Consider the following 15,289-nt stretch of genomic DNA (forward strand, 5'->3'; position numbering starts at 1 on the left):
CACACAAGTGCATGTGCACACACACACACACCCCAGCAGCCCCTTCTAGAATTCCATGGAGTAAAAATGTTTGAGCAGCCTGTTGTAGTGGAATGGCTCTAATTCTAATAGAAAACGTTAAGTTTCCTTAAAGAAAATAATGGGAAGTTGCAATAATGATATCAACAACATGAACAATTCCAATAAAAGCGTCCACCATAAGCGGCATTGCTGGTACCTTCACATGTTCAGTCCCTCTTTCCATTTCTCTACCCCGCACACTACCCCCTTCCTCAGTTTAATATTCCACCGGGTCAAGGGTTCTCAACCAGGGCAGCTTTGCTCACCAAGACATATTTGTATATTTGTTGATGTCTAGAGACCTTTTTGGTTGTCACAATTGGAAGGAGGTGGTACTAGGGTATCAGTGGGTAGAGGCCAGGGATGCTGCTAAATATCCTACAATGCACAGGACAGGCACCTACAAAGCATTATCTGCCCCCAAATATCAACAGTGCTGAGGTTGAGAAACTCTAAGTAAAAAAGAACATGGGTGATAATTAGAGTAGGGATATGTGTCTGAGACAGGAGGGTGACAAAAGCTTTCCAAACTGGAATAGCAAAACACACTTAGCTGTGTATACAAGGCCAACCATACAGGTATACCTATCACATGACCTGCTTCTGGGCCCTTTAATTGTCATGTTTTATGCCTAGCAGAGACCTTGGATCACACACATCGTATCCATTTTATAGTGGGAGATTTGCAGGGTTCCACGTAGATAATGGTGCAACTGAAATGCTGGGACCATTGAACAGACAGACTGAAATAGCAACCACAATAGCAATATACGTACACGTTCTCCTTTGGGGCCTCTGTCTCCAGGCTTACCCATGATGCCCTGAAAAACAGACGTCAACACTAAAAACCACTGCTTGCCACCATTTCCCATCAACCTGATTGATAGTGTTCTGGGTGCGGTTTTGCACTGGAAGACTTATTTTAAGAGGTATTTTCCATACCTGGGCACCTGGTAATCCATCTTTTCCATTTATTCCCTATAAAGACAAAAATGATTAATATTTCTACTTCTGCATTAACGACAGAACAAAGGGGTGAAATTTTAAGGACTTAATCATATTTCTACTGAGATTTCGGTGAGGCAGTGCGGTGAAGTGGAAAACACCAGGCAGCCCTGAGTTCAAATTCTGACTTGGGCATTTACTAGCCCCATTTACTTAACCTTAACAGCACCAGCTTCTTCATTTATAAAGTGAGGGTGAAACAATGGCCTTAAAAGTAAGGATTTAGTGAAATAACAGAAAATGCATAGCCCACTGTAAATAGTCACTAGGGTTATTTTCCTTACTTATTCTATTAGGTACATTCTGAGAAATGAGAAAGCACCCCATGGTGCCAGGTGGCTGGTATATGGCATTTATTGTTACCTTCTAACATGTTTTCCAGCACAGAGTCATTCTCAGTAAATGGTCCCAGTTGCTGCTGGGGAAATTTCATAACATGGCCAGAGCATGGTCCTACTACGAAATAAACTGTCAGCTGGAGAACAATTGTTATTTTTCAGTTGGAAAATAGGAAAGGAAAGTAAGAAATCTGTGATCATGGTTTTTGAAAGTATTAAATAGTGGCTTTTTATTAGAAAACAGAAAGTTTCCTGCATGTTACAAGGCAGTTCTGGAGGTGGTAATAAAGCTTGGAGATTTATAAGTCCAGGAGAGCTATTGGCTGGGAGGTGTAAGACAGAAAACACCTGGAGCGAAATCGGACCCCGGAGTCCCAGGCAGATGTGTTTTTGAGATTTGATTTGAAGAGGGAGACCAAGAGGAAGAAAACAATTTCGTAGCCAGCAGGCAACTGCATGGACGTGCTCTCTGAAAAGCCCAGGAGACTCCGATTGTGCTGGAACGGACTCCAGGAGGATGGAACTGCCGACAACGCATGTTCTCACAGCTGTAAATTACACTGAAAACCGTCACAGTTGATAACCCAACCAAAGTCCCCCAGCATCTCTGAAACATCCTGGGAATTATAGAGAGAACTTTAACTAAGAACCTGTTACCTGAGGTCTACGGTTCAAAGAACTTATTACATCCAGAAACACAGGCAGAAAGATAAAGCTGATTAAGGAGAGGACGTGAAAGAACCAACTGTGTCACTTGAATAAAAGAAGACATACCGAGTGTAAAAAAGTAACTCACGTTTTTGGTAACAATATAAGAAAAGAAATAAGCCTATAGTCTTTTTTTTTTATCTCTAGTAATTCGCTAAAGACACGTGTGCGCTCTTTTGTGTATGAATGTGTTACTAACTTGCTTTCCGTAGGGGAGAACTGCTTTCAGAGATCTTTACAATAACCTGTACGTGTTTGCTTTTCTTCCCTCTCATCTCACTTATCTGGAAGAACCTCACTCCTGGGTATAAACAACTTTCTGTGGACTGTACATCTGCATCTGAGCAGCTGACTGTGGTTGAAGAAAACCCCGTGTCCTTGCTCACTTGTTCCAATCTAACGTTCCACGGTAGACGGCAAGCAGCCCTCTGCAACACCAGCCACCGTCCTGTGTCTCCTTCTCTCTGAAAGTACTCTTGCACCTGTTTTCCCGTCTCCTCAAACCTCCAGCATCAGCACCCCACTCCTCACGCTCAGCTGATGACTTCGATTCTTCTTTCACTGAGAAAATGAACAGGAGAGAACCACCGCACCTTGCCTCCACCGGGTCAACCAAGCCACACACGCTTGTACTCCGACTTCCGCCTCCCTCCCTCTTGTTAGGAAGGATGAACTGCCCTGTTGCTTGTTAGAACCAATTTCCACTGCGAGTGGAATACCAGGCTTCTCTCCTTCCTCAAACTTATAGCCTCTTTCTTGTACCATCAAAATTTCCCCTCTCAACTGGATCCTTCTTCTCAAGATACTAACATGCTGTAATCTCTCCCTCTGAAGACCTCTGCATTTCTCAATCCAGTGGGGAATTACCAGCTCTCATGTTATTTATCTGTTTCTCACTCCTTTCTCTTAAAACATTTAGTTCCTTGACATCTGGAAACCTCATTGACCTGATTTTCATCGTATTCCATTGGCTGCACCTTCTCTGTCTTGTTGCTGGGTCTTCTTCCTAACAGTTCAAGTGCTCTCCTCCCTTTCTTATCCACAGTGACTCCATCTCATCCAGGTTTGGGCTTAAATACCCAAACCATCCTCTCCAGTCCTGGCCCCTGCATTAATTTCAGACGCTTGTCCCTTGCTTACTTGACATTTTCACTTGCATATTTACTAGAGCTTCAAGAAGAACATGTCCGAAACAGAGAACTCTTGGTTTCCCCTCCCCAGCCCACCTATCTCCAGTCTTTCCCATCTCACCAAAGGCACCACTCACGCATAATTGCTCAGAACCCAAATCCCAGCTTTGATTTGTCTCTCCCTCACACTCCACATCCGCTCCATTGGCAGGTCTTGTTGGATGTCCCTTCAACATGCATCCTAAATTCTCCTATTCTCATGGCCTCCCTGCTCCCACCACCATCTCCTCTCGTGGGGGTTGTGGCGGTGCCTCCTCACTGTTCTGTCTGCTTTCACCCTGTGTGCCACAGTCTGCTCTCCACACAACAGGAAGGGTGATCCTTTAAAGTGCAGTCCAGCCCTTCTCCTTCCCCGCTACAAATGCCCCAATGGATTTCCATCAGGCTTCAAATGAAATCCAAACTCTGTTCACAGCTCAGAAGTTCCTCGTGCCTGGCCACTGCCGACCTCCCCCTCACCATCTTTCCCCTCTTCTTTAGCTTAGTTCATTCTTTCTTGACTTCATGCCTTTTGCTGTTCCTATAACACACCAGGCTCTAGAGCCATTTCTTTTTCTTGAAACAAGAAACCCTGACCTCCCCATCGCTTGATCTCTCATTTCATGCAGGATTTGCTCAAATGGCATGCCCTTTTTGATGGCCCTATTTATTTATTTATTTATTTATTTATGTGAGGAAGATTGGCCCTGAGCTAACATGTGTTGCTGTTGCCAATCTTCCTTCTTTTGCTTGAGGAAGATTGTCACTGAGCTAATATCTGTGCCAATCTTCCTCTATTTTATGTGGGGTGTCTCCACAGTGTGGCTTGATGAGTGGTGCTAGGTCTGCACCCGGGATCCAAACCTATGAACCCCCAGCCGTGAAGCAGAGAGCACAAACTTAACAACTAAGCCACCTGGCCAGCCCTTGATGGCCCTATTTAAGTGCTATCTAGACTTTACCCTGCTCAGATCTTCTTCTACCTGAAATTGTGTGTTTGTTTGTTGTCTGTGTCCCTACACTAGAATGTAAACCCTAGGAGTTGCTGGGACCCAGAACAGTGCCTGGCACGTAGTAGGTACTGAGAAATACTTGGTGAATGAACACGTTCCTTTTTGCATAATGCCCTGGGAGCCCAATGACAAGCAGTTACCAGGCGGCTTACAGGGGTTGGGAATGGGGCATTGGTAAAAGGAGGTGAAGGGGAGGAAGGGGATGAAACCAGTATTCACCGAGCACCTCCCAGGGCCAGGCCCTGGAGATGCTCACCATATGGCTTATTACTTAAGTGACTCACAATACGCTTTGAGTCATAATCCAAACCCAGGTCTTTCTGACTCCTAAAGTGCAGATCTTTCCCATTTTCTCAGTTGCCTTCTCTGGGGGGATGGCAGCCAGGGAATACACTGACCCTGAAGGTTTCACAGAGACACTAACCAGCCGCCTCGAACTCTGTGTTGCTCGTTCACTTGCAGTCCCGTTCTCCTCATAGCACTGCCTTCCCCCACACACATGGTAAATATACAAGCCACGGGAGCAGTGACCCTCTATAGAGAATAAACCTGAGACTGGGGCATGTCTTCTTCATCTTTGCAGCCCCTCCCCCAGGGCCCAGCACATCCTTGGCAAACAGCAGGGACCAGACGAACAGGTGCCGAATCTAACTGAATTAGTAGGAATGATTGTTACAACATCACATCAATACAATGTATCAGTAGCCAAGAGCTCTTTAAGGACCCAGGGGATAATATATTCGGCAGCAGCAATTTATGAAGGTGTCAGAACAAGGCTCACAGATAAAGAAGGGAATCTGAGACAAAAGCTTTTGCTTTAGTTTTTAGCTTAACACCAAGCGTTATATCTGTGAGTCTTCAGCTTCTTTACATTTTAGGAGGTGATAGGCCATTATATTTTTTTAACTCCAGTGAGAACATTAGACTTAAGAAATAATGAGTCTAATTTCCTGATACTTAAAACAAAAAAAAATCTCACCTTTCTCACCACTGTTTAAGACATAAAGATCCCTCACAGACATTCAGTGAGAAGCATACCCCAAAAAATCGATTTGCAGAATCTGCTCCTACTTGCTTGGAAACTACTTATTCAAATCTCAGATTTTCCAAGGAGATAAGGGAAGAGATAATACTTAGAATACTTCTCAAACTGGCAAATTTTAAATGGTAAAAAGTACTTACTGGCTTTCCTGAGGGTCCTTCTGGTCCAGGGAAACCTATATCTCCAACAGGTCCTCTCTCACCCTGTAGACACAGCCACAGACAAACATTAAGTGCCAAGAAAATCTTCAAAACTGCACACGGTACAACACAAGTACAACTGTTATGTAAGTGACCGGCAACTCACCGGTTCCCCTGGAGCTCCTGGGGGCCCGGGGGCTCCAGGCTTTCCCTGGGAAGTCAAATCAAGGAGAAATATTAGGAGCCTAATTACTGAATGATGCCACATGCTCCTCCCTCCCCCCCACCCGCCCCGTGAGTTTATTGTGCTCCCAGGGCTGTCTCTCTCTACACTGAAATGACCTTCCTAATGGGACAGAGTCCAGGGGACCCATACTTGATTCTGTGGCTCTGAGGTGCAGACTGGAGTGCTGTTCTCTGAAGGCACATATGCGTGTGTGGTGGGCGTGGGAGGGGAGGACAATAGTTTTGAAAATGTGAAACAATGTATCCTCATTTCTGGAAGTCCCTCTTGTGCCCATTGGCACCTCTTCTTTAGTTTGGGGGGTGGGAGGGCACAGGGGGTCAAAGAGGTCCTGCCTAGGCTTGGAGTTTCATAAGAGGGTTTTTATGTTCATAGTAAGATAGGCTGAAAAAAGCTTGTTTGATTTGAAAAGCAGTGTTTTGTTGAAAGGGAGAGGACAAGGTTGACCTGTTCCAATACACATCAATAGATGTGTCCTTGAGGACTGACCACAGAGAAATCCCGGGGTTGAGAGACCACAGGGAGGGACAAGAGAGGAAGATGGACCAGCAGAGACTGCAGGTGGGGAAGCGCTGAAGGTTCCAGACCAGGCTGAGAGATATTGCCTTTGAGAAGGAACCACCTCCTATTCCCTGGACCTCACATGGTGGGGGAAGACAAGCTACATGGGGTAGGTTGGGGCTGAGATCAGAGAAACCCCAGGGGGTTGCCAGGGAAGCTGAAAAGGAAGAGCTTCTTCCCACTTGCTGTTCAGAATTCTGGGAGGAGCCTCCCTCACAGGATCAGATATGGTGAGTGGAGACCCAGGCGGACACGGGCCTGAGAGGGCTCCCTGGCTCCCTGGCTGCCTGCAGGTGCGAGAGGGAGCTCCTGACGCTCCTGTGTGCCTGAGGTGGGGGGTGTGCTGGAGCTGAGAGGGCAATGTCCACAGGGTCTTAGTGGGGGGCCAGAGGGGTGCAGAGTGCCTGGGCCCTGAGATCTGAGACGAAGGATCAGGACACTGACAGCAGGTAGCAGCAATCCCACAAGTCAGGTAGAAGCAGGAGAACCTAGGGGAGGAGGCTGACCAGAGGCCCCGCCCACTGCCAGCCCTTACAGACTCCTCTGGACCACACGCCATCCTGGGAGGAAGGGAGAGAAAGAAGCCCTGGAGAACCCTGGAGGGCCTGCATATGCTGGAGAGGGATAGATTGCCGAGGGAGAGCACGATGGGGTCCCTTTGGTACTCAGCAGAGTGACCACGATGCACCTGAGCGGGAGGGGCTCAACCCTGTTGCAACCAGAACAACCATCTTAAATTTTTTATTGTGGTAAAATACACATAACATAAATCTACCATTTTCGCCATTTTTAAGTGTACAATTCAGTGGCATTAAACACATTCACACTGTTGTGTAACCATCACCACTGTTTTGAAAATCTTTTAACTATTTTACTTTCTGAGCCAGAGTAAGGTCCAGTTATAAAAAATTAAGCTGCATTTTCAATTACACAGTTACATGTTGGCAGTGTGCAACATTTTTACCCCTTCTCTATTTCTGTAATGTCAGCTAATCCTCTTAATTATGAGATATGAAAACTGCATTTTAGGCAAACGTATCAGCTCTTAGACATCCAAATAGGTGGCAGGCAAGCCCCTTATTCCAATCACGCTGCATCCTTCAAAAATGTCTTCGGAATTCTTCATTTGGATTGCCTTTTAACCTATCATCTTTTAAATACTTTAATGGTTGTCAATATTTTTTCTTTGAACGTAGACTTACTTTAGGGCAATAGCCAAAAGTAATGTGTAGTCACTCCTGGGTGAATACAGTGGGAATTAAGCTTCATTATATGACATGGAAACAAAAACAGGGTGTGAGTATCGGGCGGCAGGTTGTACCGGGACTCAGGGCAATTCTGGAAACAGAGTTGCAAATATGTTTGGAAGAAGGGTAGTAAGTGAGGGAAAGGGAGGAAGGGAATTAACTGTGAGCCAGCTTTCAAGAGGGATACTTTCTTGTATAAAAAATTCTGAAGTGCTTGCTAAAGAAAATATTTTCTTGTTACATTTAAAATAATACTAATATTTAACTTGAGCTAGAGTAGCTAAATAAAGGGATCTCATCCGCTATAAAGAATGGTTTCTATGGACTACGGATGGGTGTTTATTTTTTGTTATTAGATTCAGCAACTGAACAGAGTGAAGTAGAGTGGCTACTGGCCTTTTCAGGGATGGGGCTGGTGGGGGGGTGGCAGGTGGCTCTGGCTGGTGCTGGGTGTCAGTAGATGTCAGTGGGTAATGGGTGGTGACGGTAGGCTCCTTTCTTATATTTCTCACGTTCCTGTGATTCAAGCAGGTGGTTTCTATCGACTCTCCTATCCTGGGCCTACCCTGCAGAGGCACCCAGCAAGAGGATAAATGGGCTGGTATTCGTAAAGCATGGCCACAAAATTTTAATTAGAGCATCATGAATGAATTTCAGAACGATCCCTCAGGCTCAGAGAAATGATTTCAACCTTTCCTGGAGCACTTCCTATTCATCTGAAAAGACCTTGATGAGATTAAAGCATTTGACACAAGAGAGCGACAAAAATGATTGCGAGGCTTGGAGGGCTAGTTTACGAGGAGACATTAGCAGCGATAAAGCTCTGCTAATAGCACGGGGCTGAGGGAGAACTCAGGCCGACTGCGGCCTCATACAAAGAACCTGAAGTACAAGTCTGACGGTGAGAACTTTGTGTCTTGAGGATTGAGAAACCTTGAAATATGACCAGAATAGAGAAACAAAACAAGCTTTTCAAAGCTGTGCTCGTATATCAGTGCATCGTCACAAGCACCGCTTCCCAGGTAAGTGGGGGTCTCAGGAGCTGAACGCCTCAGGATTCACAGTGTACTCCCCACGCGGGTTTACTGGGGAGACAGAAGCATTTACCTGCAAAATAATGTGAGATAAAACGGACTCACCGATATCCCGGCTATTCCTGGGGGCCCTGCTGGGCCTCGGTCTCCCTGTTGGGATTTAAAAAACATTGCTACTTATAATGATATCTATAAAATCTTTACCTATAAAATTAAAGCTCAAATAATCATTTGGATTTGGTAAAGTTTTTCTTTGGAATTAATAAGCATTATCAATATCAGCTGGTGTGAAGCTAGAGGGTAGATAGGGAAATAATAAAATGAGCAGCCATTTGAACCTGTTTACAGCTTTCTTCATAACACTAAAGCAATCTTAATGAAAACAAGAATTCATGTTATCATTTCTGTGACCTATTTTTAACAGGACTCCATACATACCTACAGCTAAAATTAGTCAATGTTTTTATTACACATATTCAGAAGTAATTCATTACCAGCACTACAAAGACTAAGCACGTTGAATGTCTTCTGACAAGCTTTTCCTGTAGTTGTCTCATTGGATGTGCTGCTAGAAAACAGTGATTTAGAACAAGGGACTTCACAGTTCTCCTCGGGAGGCCAATCAGAAGATCCCTGGAATTGCTCTGAATGGTAGAGTGACTCAACTCTTTCCAAAAGCAATATGGTGTTTTCAGCCAAAGCTGACAATGCTAAAAATACTCATGATCATATACAGGACAATAAAATGGCACTTTTTGTGGAGCAGAACCTGCATTAAAAAACTTCATGACTTCACTCAGGGACGTAAAAGAAGACTTGATTAAATGGAGAGAACGTTTCATTCTTGGAGGGCGAGGCAATGTTGTAAAAGTGTCATTGCTACCCAAACTAATTCATAAATTTAGTGCGATTCTTACGAAATTGCAGCTTGATCAAAGATATTACATTTCACCTAGGATAATAAATAAATGAAAGGATAAAAGAAAAAAATTAAAAGAAGGATAATAAAGGGATTAGCAATACCAATATTTAACTATGTAATAAAGCTATAACAATGAGAATAATGGAATATTGGCAGACGGTTAAGCAGTACATCAGTGCTATATGACGGAAACCTCCGAAACAGACCAACACTTATAATAGGGTTTTAGTAAAGAAAAGGGTATATTATTCAACAAATAGTGCTAATAATTGAATAATTTCTTTGAAAAAATTTGATTCCTCCTTATATTATACTCCATGTAAATTCCATATAGATTAAGTAAAAAATAAAATATGAAGCATAAAAGAACCAGAAGAAAATATGTGACTCTCTGATTCTGATTGAGAATAAGAATAAAAGTCATTTAGTGCATAAAAGCAAAACAGGAAATGATAAAGAGAAATAGTTTTATATTTGACTACATTAAATTTATATTTACATATACAGTAAGATTAACACAAAATGAAAGGCAAAGACCAAGTAGGACAAAAACGCCAACATATAAGATAGAAGGAATGTCTTTAATATAGAAAGCAAATTTACAGTCAAATAGAAAAAGAACTAATAGAAAAGTGGGCAAATGATTTAAACAGGTAATTCTTGTCAGTTTCACTCTGCTCCTTTTAAATTAGGAGATTTTTACCCTTGAAATGAATAACAGGAACTTTTTATTCAATGGAAAATTTGCATATCTGATAAAGATGGACGTTAAGAGGCCTTCTCTCTGACAAGACAATCCTTCCAACGTTCGGGTCTCTCAGTTCTTCGAACTACTCTCCTCTGGTGATCAGCCACCTATTTCCATAGTTATACCTGAGACCTTGTCAATAACAGTGACTGCATCCTCTCCATAATCTCATGCATTCCAGCCCTGGACCACTATCTTCCCTGTTCTAACTCACTTCATTGAGTACCTTGGACTCCCCAAAACTTTTCTGCCACCAAGACCTCCAGCCCATTGATGCTACAAATTTTTCATTATCCTTCCCTCCCTGGATGGCCTCTCTCCCTTGCTTAATGAGTTTAACTCCCATGGTCAGTGGCTGTAATGACTCCCTTGTGTACACATGCCACTGACTCTCTTGCCCCATTCTTGCTTCTAGCACTCACTTGTCGAAATGGGAACCTTGCTTAAACTAACTCACCTCCTATTCTGTGCCTTTACCTGTCTGAACATGGCTGGAGAAGAACTCGCTGACTGGTCTCACTTCTTGACCATGAACCTCAAGCAGGCCCCTAGGCCTCACACTCTGTGGTCCCTGGAGGGGTCCTCTCTCCTAGAAGTCCTTCTCCTTAAATTCCTAGCCTCTTCTCCCCACCTCACTCTCAAATGATGGCCTTGCTTCCTCCATCTCTGAGAAGCTTTAAGCGACCAGAAAAGAACTTCTATAGACTGTAACCAATTACTCTTCCCACATATCAGCCTCTGCACCCCATCTTCTGTTTTCCCACTTGTTACCATAGATAGATCCAGGCTCCTCTCTGAAGCCAAACCCTCCATTTATGCACTAGGTCCCCTTCCCTCTGAGCTTCTTAAGGACATCACTCCAGCAATTCTCCCCTCTCCTCCTATATCATCATTCCCCTTCCCCTTTCTACTGGATTATTCCTTTAGCATACACACATTCTGATATTTCTATGGACTTAAAATCCACTTTAACTAGGCTTCCTACTTCCTCCAGCAGCCACTGGCCCATTTCTTTGCTTTCCTTTGCAGCAAAACTCCTTGAGCATTATTTATACTGTATTTGCTGTCTCTAATTTTTTTTTTCTCATTCTCTCTTAAACCCGTTCAAGTCTAGCAGTTGCTCCTACCAATATAGTGAAATTGTAATAATTTATTTGGTGATAGCTGACCTCTATATTGCTAAATCCACTGGTCAATACTTGGCCATCCTACTTGACCCCATCCCCATCATACTTGACCTATTTGCAGTGTTTGAGACAGGTGATCACTCTCTTCTCCCTGACATATTATCTTCACCTGTCTTCCAGGACACCAAGTTTTCTTCCTACCTCCCTGGTCACTTCACCTGTCTCCCTTGCTCTTTCCTCCTTTTCTTCCTGATCTCTGAATGTTGGAGGGCCTCAGGGCTCAGTCCTTGATCTTCTTCTCTTTTTCAAAAATCTGTCACTCTCTGGGTGACCTTATTCAGTCTCCTGACTTTAAGACAACATCTATATTTTTATGACAACCAAATTTACATCTCCACTTAGATTCCTTTGTCAAACTCGACACAGACTGCCTATGCAATATGTCCACTTTGTTGTCTAACAGATACTTCCAAATTTCACCTCATGTCCAAAACTAACTCCTGATCATCCTCACCCTAAATAGGCTCTGCCTATAGCTTTCCTCATTTCAGTTGATGACCACCCCATTATGCCAGTTGCTCAGGTCAAACAACTTGGTGTCACCCTTGACTTTATTCTCTCATACCCACATCCAACCATTCAGAAAATCCTATTGGGAACTAGGAGTTGTTGACTATATCTGATAAGGGGCTAATATCCAAAATATACAAAGAACTCATAAAACTCAATAGCAAAAACCAAGCCATCTGATTAAAAAATGGACAGAAGATCTGAACAGACATTTTTCCCAAGAAGACATACAGATGGCCAACAGCTACATGAAAAGATGCTCAACATCATTAATCATCAGGGAAATGCAAATCAAAACCACAATAAGATCACCCCACACCTGTTAGGATGGCTATTGTAAAAAAATAGAAGAAATAACAAGTGTTGGTGAGGATATGGAGGAAGGAGAACCCTTGTACACTGTTTGTGGGAATGTTAATTGGTATAGCCACTATGAAGATTCCTCAAAAAATTAAAAATAGAACATCTGTATGATCTAGCAATCCCAGTTCTGGGTATTTATCTGAAGAAAACAAAAACACTAACTCAAAAAGATACATGTACTTCCATGTTTACTGCAGCATTATTCACAATAGACAAGATACGGAAACAACGTAAATGTCCATTGATGAATGAATGGATAAAGAAATTGTGGTAAACATAGATACAATGGAATATTATTCTGCCACAAAAAAGAATGAAAGCTTGCCATTTGTGACAATATAGATGGAACTTGAGGGAATTATGCTGAATGAAATAAGTCGGAGAAAAAACAAATACCATATGATCTCTCTTACAAGTGGAATCTAAAAAAAGGAAAAAACCAAGCTCATAGATACAGAGAACAGATTGGTGGTTGCTAGAGGTTGGGAGGGCAGGGGAAAAGCAGGGGGTAGAGAGATGGGTGAACTTTTTTTTTATTAGTTTAAATTTTTAAAAATGGACATAATGCTAATAAGAAGTGGTGGTCGCCCAAACTGTGAGAGTTGTAACAGGATTGGTGAGAAGTCGCCGACCTCTAGATAGATCGAGCAGGTGAGATCCAGGGGAAGGTAATGATTAAGCTCAGGTGGGTGGTAGAGGAAAAGGAAAGTGAGGATTGTTACCTAGTGTTCTGAACTGACATACAAGGTCAGCAGTGATAGTTGTCAAAGATAGGGAACAACTGAATACGTAAAACAAGCTGTAATAAAGTGTGGGTAGGGAGGTGGAAGGTGAGGAGCTTGGACAACTACACTCTGAGGCATAGGTGGTCTGTTCAGGGGAAACACCCGAGCAGCTTAGTGAACACAGGTCTAGAATTCAAGGGTGAAATCTCAGCTAGAGATAGACATCTGGGACTCATCAGCATGAGATCATCACTGAAGCCACTCCCTGGAGAGAACGCAGGGCGAGAAAGAAGGAGAAGTAGATTTCGGAGGATTAGCAACATTTAACGGCTGGGCTAAGGAAAGAAAATATAAAATCCTATTGGTTCTACCTTCTCCATATATCCAGAATCTAGCTACTTCCTTCTGCCTCCCTGTTTCTGCTCTGATCTGAGCTGACATAATTCCCACCTGCATTACGGGAATTGTCTTCACACTGGCTTCTCCATTTCTACCTTCTCCTCAGGCTGTAGGCCCTAACACTCTTCCACTCAGAAACCACTCCTGGCTCCATACTTTACTCAGAGTCAAAGATAAAGTCCCTACAATGGCCAATAAGCCTCTTTCTTAGCACTTAAACTCTGTGTGGTCAAGGAGCAGTTTATTTACTTCTTTCTTTATTTTTTTAACACATCAGGAACAAGATGAGCCTACGATCCCATGTTTGGATATCATGGAAAGTCAAGTTGCTCTACAAGTGTTCAATTGCTTCCTCTCAGTGTCTGCTCTTACCTGGCTGCAGAACCCCCACCAAAGTGCCTGTAGACTGGCTGGTCCTGTCCTGGCCACACTGAGCCCCGCTCTGTACGACCACAGGCTGGGGCTGCTCCTCACCTCCACCTGCCTCTCCCCTCACCTCCCACCACTCTCCCCACAGGCATGCCCCTGCTCTCCTTGCATGTGGCTGGAGCGCTCATGTCTCAGGGCATTTAGACCTGCTGTGGCTTCCTTTTTTCTTTTTTTGGTACATATTTAAGGTGTACAACTTGATGATTTGATATATGTATACAGTGTAAAGTAACCACCACAGTCCAGCTGGTTAACATCTCCATCACCTCACAGAGCCACCATATTGTTTTCTTAGCAAATTTCAAGTGTACAGCACAGTCACCTTCCATCTCCAGATCCAATGAGGGGCTGGGCTAACTCCCCTTCACCTCTTTCAAGTCTTTGCTCAGATCTTGCCTTCTCAGGCCCCCTTTTTAAAATCACCGCCCTGCCTTCCCTGGTGCTCCTTAACCTGCTCTACTTTTTCTTTCTCTCCATAGCACTTAACAATATTAGTTATTAATGTTTATTCTTTTAGTTTCTGTATCCCATTCCTAGAAAATCAGTTCCAGGAGGGCAGTGATTTTTGTTCTTTTGTTCCTTTCTGGATCCCCAAACCTAAGCCAGTTCCTGGACTAACTGAAGGTGCTCAGTAAACATTTTTGAATGTCGAATCAGTGAACGCATTTCTAACCTCTGTACTTACCTTTATACCTGGAAATCCCTCTAGTCCTGGCAACCCCATTGCACCAGGTTCTCCCTGTTAAAAACAAACATAAGAAATGCAGGAGCAACGATCAAAAGGTTTTTAAGCACTGGTTTCCAAAGCAAAGATATTTTTTGCCCAAAAAAATACCCCCTCAAGCATTGACAGGTAATGTAGCAAGCAAATGGTATGCTCTATTTTCAAGCATCTGTATTCTTGCATTCGGCATTTGAAAACAGTTTGAGAATCAAGCTATTCCCTGGAGAAGTATGAGTGTATTTTCTGGTTAATTGTTTTTATTCTGATTAAGGATCTAATCAGAATGAATCCCTCTGGTCAGTGACAAGTCCAATTTCAATAAGAATTAGAAGGAAAGGCTGGGTTTTAATAAAGTTTGCCAATTGGTGAGGTGCCTGGGGCTGCTAGAATCCCAGAGAAAATGGCTAAACTCTTTAAGAGTAGCTGAAGATGGACTCTCAAAGCAAAGACCTCATCCCTCCCTGCTTTCTGCAGCTAGACGGAATTGTGTGGTTCAGAGAACGGCCCAGGAGCAGCCTGTCCGCTGATTCTGAAAGCTACTGCTCAAGCCAATGGGTCCCTGAGAGGAGACGGGTAAGCATTCCATTTTTAACAATCTTTTACATATTCTAGTGTATGGGCCCAGGCTAACTGGGGCCGATAGGTCCCCAAGGAACACATTAGGAAAGCCAGGGTGATGGAAGCTGCCAACCTTGAGCAGATAAACATTAGGGCTTTTAAA

At 43.4% G+C, this 15,289-nt stretch overlaps 1 protein-coding gene across 1 annotated transcript in view; it reads right to left on the reverse strand.

Moving 5' to 3' along the window:
• The window catches only part of COL19A1 (collagen type XIX alpha 1 chain), a 304,996-nt gene that overhangs the window by 20,835 nt on the left and 268,872 nt on the right, over nucleotides 1-15,289 (reverse strand). The window contains exons 42-47 of the mRNA XM_046638990.1: nucleotides 14,530-14,583; nucleotides 8,667-8,711; nucleotides 5,642-5,686; nucleotides 5,476-5,538; nucleotides 1,003-1,038; nucleotides 837-881 (exon numbers count right to left, since the gene is read on the reverse strand). Of these exons, the coding sequence (XP_046494946.1) occupies nucleotides 837-881; nucleotides 1,003-1,038; nucleotides 5,476-5,538; nucleotides 5,642-5,686; nucleotides 8,667-8,711; nucleotides 14,530-14,583 (288 nt within the window). The remainder of the gene's footprint in view (nucleotides 1-836; nucleotides 882-1,002; nucleotides 1,039-5,475; nucleotides 5,539-5,641; nucleotides 5,687-8,666; nucleotides 8,712-14,529; nucleotides 14,584-15,289) is intronic.

Source organism: Equus quagga, chromosome 15 (genome assembly GCF_021613505.1).
Source record: "Equus quagga isolate Etosha38 chromosome 15, UCLA_HA_Equagga_1.0, whole genome shotgun sequence".
NCBI lineage: Eukaryota > Metazoa > Chordata > Mammalia > Perissodactyla > Equidae > Equus > Equus quagga.